Source organism: Podarcis muralis, chromosome Z (genome assembly GCF_964188315.1).
Source record: "Podarcis muralis chromosome Z, rPodMur119.hap1.1, whole genome shotgun sequence".
Classification (NCBI taxonomy): Eukaryota; Metazoa; Chordata; class Lepidosauria; order Squamata; family Lacertidae; genus Podarcis; species Podarcis muralis.
In genome coordinates this window covers 25,541,752-25,557,053 of record NC_135673.1, presented here as the reverse complement: position 1 = coordinate 25,557,053, position 15,302 = coordinate 25,541,752, and the positions used below count along the sequence as shown (strand labels likewise).

At 42.8% G+C, this 15,302-nt stretch overlaps 1 protein-coding gene and 1 long non-coding RNA gene across 3 annotated transcripts; one reads left to right on the top strand and one right to left on the bottom strand.

Annotated features, from left to right (window-relative positions):
• Positions 1-1,682: 1,682 nt before the first annotated feature.
• LOC144326149 (uncharacterized) lies at positions 1,683-5,992 on the bottom strand. The gene is made up of 2 exons (XR_013391307.1): positions 5,858-5,992; positions 1,683-4,357 (listed from the first exon to the last, which is right to left on the bottom strand). It is a non-coding gene; the product is annotated as an uncharacterized LOC144326149 (long non-coding RNA).
• On the top strand, positions 5,892-12,941 carry NXT2 (nuclear transport factor 2 like export factor 2). 2 transcript variants are annotated; one of them, XM_028715216.2, is made up of 4 exons: positions 5,892-6,024; positions 7,421-7,507; positions 8,560-8,704; positions 11,173-12,941. In XM_028715216.2, the coding sequence occupies exons 1-4, from the start codon at positions 6,007-6,009 to the stop codon at positions 11,349-11,351; spliced, it is 429 nt and encodes a 142-aa protein (XP_028571049.1). In that variant the 5' UTR covers positions 5,892-6,006; the 3' UTR covers positions 11,352-12,941. The 2 variants fall into 2 exon arrangements, with proteins under 2 accessions (XP_028571049.1, XP_028571050.1); XM_028715217.2 differs by lacking the exon at positions 5,892-6,024 and adding an exon at positions 7,731-7,837.
• Positions 12,942-15,302: the final 2,361 nt, after the last annotated feature.

Sequence of the window (15,302 nt, the reverse complement as noted above, 5' to 3'; positions counted from 1 at the left end):
AACAGTGCAGAGGTCAGAGTCCCTGTAGGACTGTATGCACCCAGGGCTGCATTAAGCAGGTTGATGCTGCAAGAGCAGGCTTCCCTATATCCACCTGGTTTTAATTCATATAGAATAATGAAATCTGAAAAGTGAGCTTTTGCTCCCACACTATAGGAACGGCCTATTCACCACGTACCAAAGTGGTGGCAACCAATGTCTCAATCATGATGCTTTGTTCTCCTTCCCAATCTTCTCAACCCTGTTTAAGGGAAGTGCTGGTATCAAACGGGGAATGGGGGGATTCAGTTTCCATTTAAAGGCAGACCTACCTAATTTGCACTTTCTCAAAACAGTATGTGAACTGAAAAGAAACAGCCATCCTTCAAAATTCACACTTCTCCAAATCTTACAGTGAACTCCTCCATTAAAATGTTTATACTGGAGAAAGTAATGTACAACAAAACATAAAGAAAGTGCATTTTACTAGGAGAAATTGCTTTGCAAAAATGTGTATATTACATTTAAAAATGTGAATATTTGGAGAAAATTGCAGTAAAATGCTATTGAATTTTCATGAGGTTTCTTTTAAAATATATATATATGTGGAAATACGGGGGGTTTAATTTAAGGTTAAAAAAACTAGGAACTGGGCTGAGGAAACGCCATACCAATTCATAAATTTGTCCATTACTACCTGGAAGTAAGACCCACTGGACTCAATTAGATTTACTTTTCAAAAGATATGTGTGCCCTGTCAGTTAATCAGAGAGCTGGTATACAAAAAAGAGAAAATCTTAAAGATAAGTGGAATCCTCTTATTAAGTTTGTAAAGAATATATATAATATAAATGGTTAATAAGAATAATAAGAATAATTTATTTATACCCTGCCCATCTGGCTGGATTTGGGCGGCTCCCAACATAATATTAAAAACACGATAAAACATCAACAGAGAATGCCAACAGGGGTGTACTATTTATTCTGCACCCTTCTTAAAGACATATATCTGATATATTTAATCCTAGTTAATGTATCATTCATGGCTGTGAATATGGTGCTAACTGTGAATATTACAGAAAGTTCAGAGAGAAACAAGAACAACAACAATGGCTAGATGTATATAACCACACACAGGTGGAGAGAGAGGTTTACATGAGAGCAGTGTTCTTTTTCTGGGGGGGCGCAGGGGGACGCATACCCCTAAACATTTTGTGAATCTTTGTACTTTTGTCCATTTACTGTATTTATCTTCCCCGATTTGAACTATAAAAGTGTGATTTTCTTGAGTCAAATTGAGACAGAGAAAAGCTCTGCAAAAGAGTAGATGTGGTTCATTAAAAATTAGCAACAAAAACAGACTTTAAAAACAGCAGGTGGTAAAATTATAAAAGAGTACATCCAATCAAACATTTTTTTTAAAAACATCTAAAGTTTGGTTGAAATGGATCATCTGAAAATAAAAATATATCACTTGCTTCAGAAACAGCCCTGGTAAACAGAAAGTTTGGGGTGTGGGTCTGTGTGTGTTTGTGTGTGTGTGTGTGTGCACGCGCGCGCAAGCACATGGGATGGACATTTCCACTGTTGACTCCTTTAACAGGCATTAGTCTGTCTGGGGGATGAGAAGGCTCCATTGAAGTAGCTTGGAAGCCAGGTCTCCTTCCCAACTTCTTGCAAACTCAGAGGAAGGAAACACAGACTTGAGAAGAAGACAGAACCTCACTTAGGAACAATCCAGGAGGAGGTATCTGCAGGATTTTATTTTTAAGGAACAGTATTTCATTGGTAGTAACAACAACAACAACAAAATCTTGTTAAAATGACAATATTCTCTCTACAAGAATAGCAAGCAAAAGAAAAGATCATCTGTTTGCTTGCAACACTTGTTGGTGGATGGTACTATTAATCTGTTGTCAGGAACAATCCTGCCCGACTGGCGGGGAGACAGGCTATGATCTAATAAGTGTCTTCCAGCATGAGATTCTATTATTCCTTTGTGTAGAGAGATGGCTCCCTTTGTCGCAGAGACCATTGAGAAGTGAGATAAATAAAAGTTGTTGTTTTTTACCCTGTTTTTCCCATTCTTATTTTGCTGCACACAAACAAAAATATCTCAGTGCTAGGGCCTGGACCCTTGCTCATTCTGCCCACCAATCCCTGACAATTTCCCCCACATTAACCTCCTAGAGCTTCCCTTTCCTACTAAGCTCATTTTTCACCATCCCAACCCCATTTCTGAAGCCACTTCTCTCTTCTGTTCTGCACTCACGCTTTGCACCTATTTTCACCTTCACATCCATGTCCAGGTCTCCCCTCACCCTCCTTTTCTGCAATCAGCTCCTTACAAACAAACCACCCCCCATGGTAACCTCCTGCACCACTGAGAGGAAAATCGTGGTTTTAAACAGCAACAGAGGTTGCCAATAACTCTCATGATCAGTAATGGATTGCCAACTTTTCAGCTAAACCCTGATGCTCTGTCTTGAATGGTGGCTTAATCTGCAGTAGAAAACAAGTGGTGTGTATGACTGAATTTCCAAAAGTCTGTCCTGCTCTTCCTTGCTCCTGCTGTTCTTCTTTCCCAGAAGCAGAGTTAGACTCTGAACTTATGGGTGGTCCCCCTTTAGACAGCATTGCAGGAGACTGGACTAGATGACCCTGGTGGTCCTTCCAACTTCTCTGATTCTCTAATTCACCTTTCTCTTCTTCCCACCCCCTCAGGTTCCCACATCCCTAAACACTACTTTAAGAAAGAACCCTGCATTAAGATGTGCAGTTTTGCATTTAAACACACCGAAATAACCACACACCCAAGAGTAGACAAATAAAACAGGGGTTACTTCTGCTGGGCTAATGCTAAATACATTTACTTGGAAATAAGCACATTTTTGTTTTAAAAGTAAAAAATTAAAAAACGTGCACCTGTAAGCACGTGCATGTCTGGGCCAACTATAAAATACTTCTTAAAATAAGATGCTATGGCAACAAGCACCGAAGCTGGTAGCCCCACTCATATTGGCCGAGATGTTCATACTAAGTCTCGAAAATCTGCCAGTATCCGAGTCAGCTCTTGTCTTCCCCTCTGTCAAAGGCTATGTATACAGTACATTAGTGACTTAAAATGCAACAAGGTCACCCCCTCCGCGCCCCATGCTGCTTTTCAATTCATATTTGCATGTTGCTGCACATGCCCAAGTAGGGCAGAAATGTATTCACCTGATGTGCTTTACCTGACTTGCCTCCCCATGCCTGCCACACACACCCCTCCTGCCGCTGCAAACTCCTATTCAGTGAAGCTGCCATCTGTGCATGGGCTATGGTTGCCTGAAATGTACATACATCAGTTTAACTGCAAAGTGAATGTGACTTACATTTTCAAATCGGATGGAATCTGGTTTGACAGAAAATGCTGTATTTTTCAAGAAACTACAGGACAAATATGGATTGTGGCTAATGTCATGTGTACACAGCTTCAGAACACCAGTGGTTGGAGTGCACTGCAGCCAGAGTAAACGGTAATATGTACAGAGCCAAAGTTTAGGCTGAAAACTCCAACTGAATGAAAGTAGCTTCTTGTTTGTTTTGTATGTCACTCACGCTGTAAAGTTCCATGTTCATTTGTTGTATAATAAATAGCTATCCATGCTCTGAAAAGCGTTTTTTGTTGTTGCTGAAGATCAAAGAATACGGTAGCCACTTTAGCACTGTTGCAGGGAAAAAGACTGAGGAGGAACTGCATCACAGCAAAGAAGACGAAAGGCACCATTTTGCATAAAATTTGCATATGTTAACTTATAGGTATGCATGCATTATCAGAAAATTTGCTATCATAATAGAAACGTGAGAATCTGATTATCACCAGGTATCTCACCTGTGACCAGGTGTTCTGTTTGCCCTCTTGGTCTGCTGTCTGGGTGCTGCTAACTTCAAAGCACAAACAGTTGGGCCTGGTGAGCATTTAAGGTCCCCAACCCTAATCTGCAGGTTGCCATCTAATTGGATTGTATTCTGATCCTGATCTGATTTTAGGATGTATTTTAGTTGACTGTCTGATTTTATGTTAATGTTAGCCACTCTGAGCCTGGCTCAGCTGGGGAGAGCGGGATATAAATAAAATTTATTATTATTATTAGGATTCTTATTCTTTAAAGTGGACTTGCCCTGGACAACCCTTCAGACGGAGGACTGTCCTCTTGTTGTTGTTGTTTAGTCGTTTAGTTGTGTCCGACTCTTCGTGACCCCATGGACCAGAGCACGCCAGGCACTTCTGTCTTCCACTGCCTCACGCAGTTTGGTCAGACTCCTGTTCGTAGCTTCGAGAACACTGTCCAACCATCTCATCCTCTTATAACCCTTCATAATAGAGGACTGTCCTCTGTAAGACACAAGTAAGACACATGTTCACCCTAGGGGCCTGCTGAACAGCTGGAAATCTTGGTAACCAGAATTTGAGGTAAAATAAACACCCTCTTAGAAATTGCCACCCACCCCGTCTCTGGGTCATCCAGACCTTTTTGGTTAGTTTTTTACCCACTTATTTTTATTAGCTGGTTTGGAAAATCAGCAGTTATGTTGAGTTAACATCAGTTTCACTGGAGCTCACGTCTCTACTGTAATTATTTATCCTAAAGCAAAAGCAGTTCATTTTTCAGTTTCTACCAATGCAAAGCACTCCTATGCCCCCTATTGGTTCTTAAAAGACAGTTAGAAACAGAAAAAGTTGGGAAAGGAATGAAATGGTCATAATAAATTTTTAATATTTTTAAAAATGAATTCAAGAACCAACTAATTTATGCCCACCAAAGGATGTTTGGGATAGATTTGTTTTCTACTGTAATTTTACACGTTGCTGCATCCCCACTTAGCACCATAACAGAAAAAGAAGGTGGAATTTTCCATATCTGCAGGCAGATTTAGCTCTTTGGAATTTAAAAGATAAAAGGGAGATATTGTATGAGCCGCTAAAGAGTTGTGGACGCCGAAATAACATATTGCTCAGTCTTCCTACAAAGGTCCTGGACATTCAGCTGAGGCCCAGTAGAAGTTTGTCGCTATACATTTTGTGGTGGCAATAGGTGACCAGGAGTGTAATTTCATGTGTTACATTTGCATGCCACCTTCCTCTGAGGAGCGAAAGACAGCACACTTGGTTCCTTCTCTTTCCTTTTTATCCTCACAACAACAGCCATGCGAGGTGAAGTTCGGCGGAAAGAGGAAGCGACGGGCTCACTCACAGAGTAAAAAAGCCTCATGCCGCACACGGTCGGCTAAGGATTAGACTGAGCACACGCGCTACATTTAGGAACATTCCTCTCCAAAGAATCCCGGTAACTTTATAGTTTCCCACGTTCTGGGAACTGCAGATCTTTAGGTGGTGAGCTACAGTTCCCAGGATTCTTTGTACGTGTGTGTTTCTTTTTAATGCATGGTTTGCCAACATTTGGCGCTCCAAATGTGGCTGGGCTCCAGTTCCCATCAGCCCAGCCAACATCGCCAACGGGCAGCGATTATGCGAGCTGCTGTCCAGCAGCGCCTGGAGGGCCGCGCACTCGCCACCCTCGCCCTAACCACTACGCCAGACTGCCTTTCTGGAGTGAAGCTAGTGGAACCTGCAGAGCTAAGCAGCAGGAAAGGCACGTGGTGGAGGGGGCGGGAGAAAGAGTTACGCTAAACCGGAACACCGGGGGGGGAGCCCAAACGCAGCGGAAGGCCTTGTCATTCGTCGTCATAGCGACAGGCGGCCGGAAGTTCTGGCCGACGCATGAAGCCACCCCTTTGCCAGGATCTCTTCCTAGAGCGGTGCCGCTCTAGGCCTCGGGACCTCTATAGCGGAATTAACTCCTTCCTCGGAGACCGCGCTTCCGTTTCCGCCTACCTGTCTCGCCGTCTCCTGGGTCCGTCTTGACTGTTCGCGCTTCTCTTCCAGCCAATCCCTGTGCGTGCTTCCTCCAGAGGAGCAGGTTGCCCCTAAGGCGAGCCTGGCCTCTCACTTCTCTACCTCAGTCCTCGCGGGACGTCGCCCACATGGCTACTACATCTGTGGTAAGAGTGGAAGCTGAGGAGGTAGCGCGGGGCAGTGGTTAGAGTGTCGTCCCCGAGACGGAGGACGTGGGTTCAGGTCGCCCTGCCGCGTAGCTCTTAGGGTGGCCTAGCCTCTGCCTGCCTAACCGGGTTCGTTGTGTTGATAAATTTGGGAGGGAGGGAGGGACACATGCGACTTCCTAAGTGGAGGGCCGGCCCATGAGGCAATGTGAGGCCACCTCCTCGGGCGGCAGGACCAACGGGCGGAAGAACCGGCTTCCAAGGAATGTATTGCCAGGCTTCCGGTGCTGCAGAGGCAATGGCAAATGAGGTCGGCTCCTTGGAGGTTGCTTTGTTCAAGAGTTTCAGCTGTGAGGGCACTGGGAGATATCGGGCCACTAGTGTGCTCTCCTTCTCTCTCAGCCAAATCTTACAGGCTTCTTATGTGAATGGAATGGGGAGGGGTGGAACAAACAAGTATGTGGTCCTAGGTGACCATCACGGGAGAAGGGCCCACTACAAAGTTCATGGTGTAGGACAGGGGTCAGCAACCTTTAAGACAAAAAGAGCCACTTGGACCCGTTTCCGAAGGAAAAAAACAACTGGGAGCCGCAAAACCATTGCGACATTTAGAACAAATATAACACTGCATATATTGTTTCTTACCTTAATGTCCGATCTGACAGCGGGCGGGAAGGTGACGTCGGGACGGTGCGTGACTAACGCATGCACCGCCCCCATGCGACGTCACAGCCAGTACAGCGCCCGCCACAGTGGGGAGTGTCGGGGCGCACAATGCGCCTCCTCCCCTCGCTAGTATCTGCCCCGGAGCCGCGGCAAAGGTGTAAAAGAGCCACATGCGGCTCCGGAGCCGCAGGTTGCAGACCCCTGGTGTAGGAGCACATCCCCCCCCCCCCCCAAGAAACAATCCCTTTGCTGCCTTTCTCCTAGCACATAGTTGAAGGCATAACTTCACTGCTGCTTCTCTTCCTCTGTTTATGCTGATACTGTCTGGGACTGTTTCATGTAATTATGGTCGACAAAATCATAGTCATAGGTCATTTCTGCCAGTCACTTATATAAAGTTGTATGGCTTTGGGGAAGGGGTTACAACAAAGCAAAACTATGGAAGAGATTTCTATCCATTATCAATAATAATAATAATAATAATATAATATATTATTTATTCCCCAGCCACTCTGGGCGGCTTCCAACCAAAACTAAAATACAATAACCTATTAAACATTAAAAGCTTCCCTAAACAGTTCTTGTATGTATTCCCTAGTTCTTGTATGTAACAAAAAGGAAATCAATTAAAACTTTACAAAATGGAGTTCCCTTCTCTGCATCTGACATCTTTACCTTACTGTTGACACCCTTCGAAAATGGTTTCATTGAGCTGTGTTTTTATGTTTAGAACTTTAAAACCTATGTGGATCAAGCTTGCAGAGCTGCTGAAGAATTTGCAAATATTTACTATGAAACCATGGATAAAAGGAGACGGGTATGTAGATTCCCAACAGCTTTTGTGTTTGGTGTGGGGTTTGGTTATTTTGGAAGAATTATTTACTGCATTTCACAAAGTACATATCTGAGTTCTGATGTTGTATGTGCTGATATTATTTGTGCTAATATACACATTTGTACATGCTGAGATTATTAGATCATTCCATGTTGTCATGGACACAGCCTTCAAACACATGTCATTTGTTTCTGTCTCTTAACAGCTTGATCCTCTGTATGCTTACTCAAAAATATGTTCAGTGGGAGTTTACTCTGTGAGAATATCTGTAAAGGACTGCATCCAAAGGCTACAATCCTATACCACTTGCCTGTAAGTCCTATTGAACGCAGTGGTGTTTAAATAGACATGTATGGGATTGTGTTATAAATAGTGCAAACAGGTACACAGAAGTGTGGAAGCAATGACTGAGCAGTTCCAGTTAGTTGACATGAAATGGTAGCTACTTAATCTGAGTGTTTCTCCCTTTGAACTCAGTGAGGCTCACCTTTCTGTAGACATAGAACCAAAGAATTGGAAGGGACTTTGGAAGCCAAGTCCCAGCTCACTGTAGGATTTTGCAATGCAGGGTGCAACTTCTTGCATCCCTAACACATGGCTTACACACCTCCAGCAAAGGAGACTCATTGCCTCCCAAAACAGTCTATTTCACTGTTAAAACAGTTCTTAATGTTAGGTTGTTTCTCTTACTGTTTTAGCAGGTGCATCATGCTGTTTGCTCATACTTAGAATGTGATCAGCTAAGATACCTAGTTCCTTTCCAGTGTACTACTGCCAAGCAAGGCCTCCCACATCCTATACTTGGTGCTTTGATTTGGGTGTGTTAATTACAAGACTTTAATGCAACTCTGTGCATTTTGTTGGGGGACTTCTTTAAAAAGCCTTTCAGATTTAAAATAAAAATAAAAAACCCTAAAGGAAAGGGGAAAATGTAAATACTGTATCTGGATGCAGCAACCTATATGGGAAGGGGTGCTGTAATTAAAGCACAGTTTCCCCTTGGAGTTCATGTAATGCTGCCTAATGTTTCTCAGGTGTTGACCAAACTCTACCTGGACAAAGCGACCCTGGTTTGGAATGGGAATGCAGTATCCGGGCAAGCAGCACTTGCAGAATTCTTTGAAATGTTGCCTTCAAGTGATTTTCAAGTTACCACATTTGATTGCCAGCCTGTTCATGGTAAGATGCCTTGTCAAACAGTGTAGCCCACAAATCAGGGAAGATAGCTTGATTCTAAATATGTAAGCAGAATTATTTAACCTTTTCACATTATGTAACTTGCAATCATTCCAGTTTCAGAAATTTCAGCTGTTTCTTTGCGTTTCTGAATTATGTGGTTAAATTATGTCTACCCAATCTGTTCTTGTGACGTTTCTGCATATTCTTCCAAAAAATTGTAGAAATTGAAAAGCATCCATAGTGTCCCTGATGGTCTTTTGGAAAAGGTTGCAAGGAGCAGCTTTGTTCCTATTTGTGCTGATCTTTGTAGCTCAAGCAGAAAACTATTGCAAAAAGTGTGACAACATGCTTTAAAAACGTGCTTATTAAATATTTTTTGTGATATAAAACAAACAAAGGAAAAAAACAAAGGAAAAGTACATATAGTGTCTCCACTTTCAACTCATAGAGTCTTTTTCACAGTTTGCTTACATTCGGTATGAGACACTATTGTCACAGACTTAGGGGGAACAGGGGAGAAAAAGAAGGAGGGAGAGGGTTGGGGGGATAGTGGTCTTTTCATTCTATTGTGCAGGGTTTCAGTGTCAGCATTTCATGGGTAGGTCCTTTATTTATATAGTTATTGATTTATATTGGCATTGTGAGAGATTGGAGAGTCCAGAGCTTGGTTGGTTGTGTTCAGTTGGTTGCAGCATGGTTTGGTTGTATGTATGTGGAAGGGTGTTGTTGTGTCAAATTAGCCATATCGATTTGTATGCTGTTGTTGGGGATAAGTCATTGTCTTGTTGGACAGTATGCTTTTTAGAACATCAGTTCCTATGCCACCTTACAAGGCTGCTGGACAGGTCAGAGCAAAATCCTATGAACTGTACAAAGAGTGCTGGTGTGGACATAACCTGAATATAATTGTTTTTAGAAGCCTTAAAGATTAATTTGAATTTCCCGTAAGTCGCTTCTTTGAACAGTCCTTTGCCCAACTTATTTCATATTTTTTATTTTTAAAATTTCTATACTGTCCTTCATCTGAGGGTCACAGGGCAGTTTACAATGTTAGCATCCATCTGTCTAGGGAGATAATTGAAGAGCTCACCTTTGGGGGTAAAGTCAAACCACTGGAGAGTTACAGCGCCTGCTTTGGCTGTAGAGTCCAGTAGGGCAGATGAAGATGTTTGGTTTTGCTGCTGCAGGTGCACCGTGGCATTTCTTCTCTTTGTGCTCCTTTCAGTGGTCATTCATCCTCTGGTCACTGCTGTGGACACACAGCCTGACTGTCTGTCTCCAGGCATTGCAATTGTCTGTAAGGGATTGTCATACAGTGGCAATCCCAGCCTCCATGTCACATTTGCAGACATCTTTGTAACATAGAGTCAGGCTGCCAGCAGGCCTAGTCCGTGAAGCCAGCTCCACCTGGAGCACATCCTTAGGGATCCTGCCATCTTCCATTCTGTGTACCTGACTAAACTAGTGTGGATGTTTCTGAAACAGAAATGTGAACATGCGAGGAATGTGGGCTTGGGAGAGCACATCTTTGTTTGAGACTCTGTCCTGCCATGTGATGCCCAAAATCTACCTGATGCAGCACAAGTGAAAGACATTGGGGCTTTGCTCCTAGCAGGTGTAAGTTGCCCATGACTCACTTCTATAAAACAAGTATGCATAGCATAGTAACAAGCAAAACATAGTCAGGATGGCGAAAAATAGCACTGAAATTATTGCTCTTTTTGTAGATTCTGTTTTCATGTTGAATTTTTGTATTTTATGGTTTTAATTTTTACTTCTAAACTATCAACAAAAGTATTGTTATTGGATATATACATATTGAAAATGAAATAACGAATAATGGTGGTGGTGGGGAGTTTGCTAGTTGGCAAGTTAGAGAAGAGGCATACCTCAGTGGCAGAGCATTTGCTTTGCACACCGAAGGTTCCAGATCCAGCCTCTCAAGATGGTACTGGGATAGACTCCCTGTCTGAAATCCCGGAGAGCTGCTGCCACTCAGTGTAGACAACACTGAGCTAGGTGGACCAATATTCTGACTTGGTAGAAGCTGCTTTCTAGACACCCATAGAACATTGTAAAGTGGCACTTTGGACTAAACCATTGGTGGGTAAGTTGTGGCACCAATGACTCTCTCTCTCATCATCCCTGACTTTTGGCTATGCTGGGAAATGAGAGTCCAACAATACATGGAGGGCCACAGGTTAGCCATCCTAGGGTTAAACAGTATAATAACAAGATGAACTTACTAATACTTCTTGAGTTTCACACACATACGCATACCTGTTTCATGGTTGCACTGCAAGCTTCTATAATACTGACTGTATTGTTGGTTGCATTTTACAGGTGTTTTAGTTAGAAAGAGGAGGAAGAAGCAATAACTTTGAAATGCTTGATAGAAATTCTGTATAAAAGTAGGCTTGTGGTATACTGGCATGCCTTAATATCTTCTGTTCTGTTTCTTTCTGTAGAGCAAGCCACTCTGAACCATAACACCATCCTTGTTGTGACATGTGGGTCTGTCAAATTTGATGGGAGCAAGCAGCAGTACTTCAATCAGAACTTCTTGTTAACAGCACAAACCACAAACAACAACACAGTGTGGAAGATTGCGAGTGACTGTTTCCGCTTCCAGGACTGCCCTAATTAGTGGAGAGCAGCAGTTGGCTATACTTCCTCTGGACAAGATAATTGGCTTTCAAGATGGTCGTACTCTGGATATGAGAAAGTACCTTCTCTTTGAAAGAAACTTCCTCTTGCCAGGAATTACCAACTTCAGAACAGCAAAAATCAAACTTACTTATTTAAGAATGCTGTCTGGGGCTTCGGTATTTAAATCAATATAGGAAAATACTGTTATGGTTTACTTGCATTGATGACTCATTCATACACATTGTATACAAGCACTATCTGTCACAAGTTGTATTTGTTTTGGTGAGAAATAAAAATAGCTGTAACAACAAGGTGAGGATGCAGATCCTGACCAACTTTAAGTCTTCCTAGAATCTGAAAATCTTGGTGCAAATAAGTACAGCTGGGATAAGATTGTGTGAAGGAGAATGATAATTGTCTCTGGGCTTCCATGTATTTCTAGTAAAGGAAGCTATTGGAGAGATATTAGGAAGACCTCAACACCCCGAGGCTATTTTTTTGAGCTGCTTTGGAACTGCTTTTGTTACACTATGTTGCTTTGTGCTGTTTTATCAATGATATGTTGAGTTTGTATGTAACCATTTTACTGGCTACATAAAAAAATATATATTATTTTTATAAAAGGGGGGGGGGGTTGGAAGAGAGATTTTGACTCTTTTGTAGCAGAGTAATGCCCAATGGTGATTGCTCCAAGCATATTAAAACTTGGTTACATTTTGCATCTACCTTTAAATATAGGTTCCCCATGAAAATACTTGAGCTGGAATACATCATAGACACTTAGCTTTGCAAATAATAAAACTGCTTGCATCCACCAGGATCTTAACTCCGCTGTTACAGCAGAGGTGACCAAGGAGTGTCCAGAGCACTGTCTAGTCCTGTTGTGTTGGATGAGTTTCAGTTGGTAAGGATCGAGAATGTGGACAAGGTGCTTGGATTGATCAGGACGGCCATTTGCATTCTGGACCTTAGTTCATCTTGGCTGATAAAAACTAGCAGGGAGGGGCCAGGTGGCTGGGCCAGGGAGGTGATTAATGTCTCCTTGCAAGAGAGGGTGGTCCCTGCCTGCTTGAAGGAGGCCACTCCTTAAGAAAGCCACTCCTTAAGAAACCCTCACTGAACTCGGAAAATCTAAGGACTCAGAAAAACTATTGGCCAGTTCCTAATCTCCCCTTAGGCAAGGCCCTGGAGTGGGTGGCCACAGATCAGATCCAGGTGCTCTTGGAAGAAACTGATTTTCTGTATACATTTCGATTGAGATTTAGGCCCAGTTTTGTCATAGGAACTGTTTTGGTCACCCTGTATGATGACCACTGTTAGGAGAGAGACGGAAAATGTCTCCTTGTTAATTCTTGACCTCATGGTATCCTGGAGCAGCTGTCCAAATTGTTGGAATATTCTGTTCCACCTTAAGGAACAGGCATGATTGTTGTGTGTCACATGTCAGTTTACACTCCAGCACAGTATGCTGGGAACTTCCATTTGTGTATTGCTTTTGCTTTTTTGCTTTGGACACGAAGGAGATTAGACATGTTTCCTTTTGTCCTGATGTACGCTGAATAAACTGCTTGTAAATATCCTCACACAACCTCTCCCGCCTCTTCTGTTTGTGCGGTGTTTACTCTGCTGAGTAGCATGCCCTAGCTTCTGAAGCTCAGGTCGCAGATTCATGCTGCACCAAGGACTGGAGTTCGCCCCGGTACACCGGCCGGTGGGCTGAAGCCAGCTGGGGGCCTGCCAATTGCCCCCGTTTCCTTGGCTGCATGCCAACACAAATTGGGGGTGGGTGGCACTGCTTTGTGGTGGTTCCCGTTGTACTTGAGTGGTGGTTTCCAGAGGGTGATGCTTGGGAAGTTCTTCACCTTGGAGCCTTCAGTGTGGGGTTCTCAGGGTTCAATTTTATCCCCCATGCTGTTTAACATCTACATGAAACTCCGGAGTACATTGCCAGCAACCAAGCTCAGCATACTGCCTTCACACCTGCCAGTGAGGCAGTGGTTGTACTTGACCATTGTCTTCCCTCAGTAACGAACTGGGTGAGAGCCAACAAACTGAAGCTCAATCCAGGTAGGACTGAAGCACTGTTAGTAGGAGGTTCCCTAGACTGTATGGATGGGAGGTTGCCTCAGAAGCAGTAAAAATAGATTTTTATGGTTTTGGGGGCTGAAAATGTTGAAGAATTCTTGTCTCATGCTACTGCCATACCCACGCTCTAGGGGTTCATTAGCACATGGGTGTAGGTGGGTGTCATCCTTTGGCCTCTATGTATTGAAAACACGTAAAGCTATTTCACTGGGTCACGCAAGTTAGCCATCCCTCTTGATGATGCCACAAATGCCAGCCACCTGGTGGTTTGTGTGAATGAGCCCTATATGAGTATCTGCATACTCATTTTGGGCTCCACACAAGGTAGAACCCTAGGCCAATTGGGTTTTCTTCCCACGTGAAGTTGTACTTGGGTGTGTTTGATGGTACAAATGTGTGGGGCCCTTTGAGTTTGGGTGTAACCTTCGACGCCTCCCTCTCCATGGAGGCGCAGGTTGCAGCTACTGCAAAGGCGGCATTTTTCCATCTCCGCCGTATGAGATGAATTGCTTAATGTGGACGAGGTTGTGGCAAAAGACACACATTTGCTGAAAGGCAGTAAGCCTCTGTTCATAGATGTGATGGAATCCCATGTTATGCAGTAAATAGTGTTGGGCAGCCTCTCCTGAGAAAGAGCCCCCCTCAAGTGCCTTAAGCCTTATATAGTGGGGAGAAAAACATTGTCTGTGGATGGCCTGTCTGAACCATCTGAAAGACAAAGCCTCCTCTTGTGATTAATCAATATTTTGTGCAGCCTTCAGAATAATTCTATGTGTAGAATTGGACTGTTTGGCTCAAGATGATGAGTGACACCTCAGACAACTGTGAAATTTTATCTAGTTCTTAGTCTATAGTAAGACCCCAATCACAGCATTGTAACAGTGTTTTGTTTTGTTTTTGTTCAATTTGTAGGCTATTAAAAAAAGAATATTTACCGCATAATGCTTTACTGCTAACTCAAAAACATTTGACAAAGACATGTGCATTTGCATGTGATTTATTCTTCCTGATGTTTCATTGTGCAGGCATTTGTCTTTGTATTAGCAGGAGTCCTATGTGATAAAGTAGAATGCCCCTGGGTATGCGGTACGGTAAAATGTACATAAACCTTTTTTTAAAAAATGTACATAAACCTTATGCATACTTTCAACCATAAATGTATGGCATTGGAATTAAATTATTTTTTACTTTACAGAAGCTTCAAAGGATATGCAACTGAAGAATGGTGTGAGGCCCATTAATATAATTTGCCTTTCTTTTGAAATCATTTTTATTTGGTTTTTACAATGCAAAATTATAAAAAAAATCAATTACATATCCATATGGAGAGATTCCTCCAAATCTCAGGACTATATAATTTGCCTTTCAAAAATGTTCTTTCTGAAAGACACTGTATTAGAGAAATCTTTCCATCCAGAAGCTTTTACATATGCAAGAGTCTCACCAAATTGTGGGAATGTGAACTGAAACATGACTATAAAGAGGTGCTACATTCATGGAAGGGTCTCTCCAGCTTATTTGCTTTTTCTTTGCCTTCTTTTGCCATGGCTCATCCTTCTTTACACCACCTGCTTCCTCATTTGTCCTAAATCTTCCCCCAGCCCAGCTCTACCTTCCTCTCCTAAATTCTGCCTATTTTGCTTTTGCCATTGCCCCATTTTATGCCACCTTCTTCCTGCCTGCCCCACTTCATTATAGCTCGGCCTTAGAACTATGTTACGATGCATGTGGCTGTTGTAATGTATGTGGAAATATGGCCTACGGACAGGAAAATCAGATTACCCACCCTGGCAAAATGTCATTCTTGAAACCTTGATGTCTAGTACTCTCTTTTAACAGTAGAGGGAACTGGGGCTTAGTCACT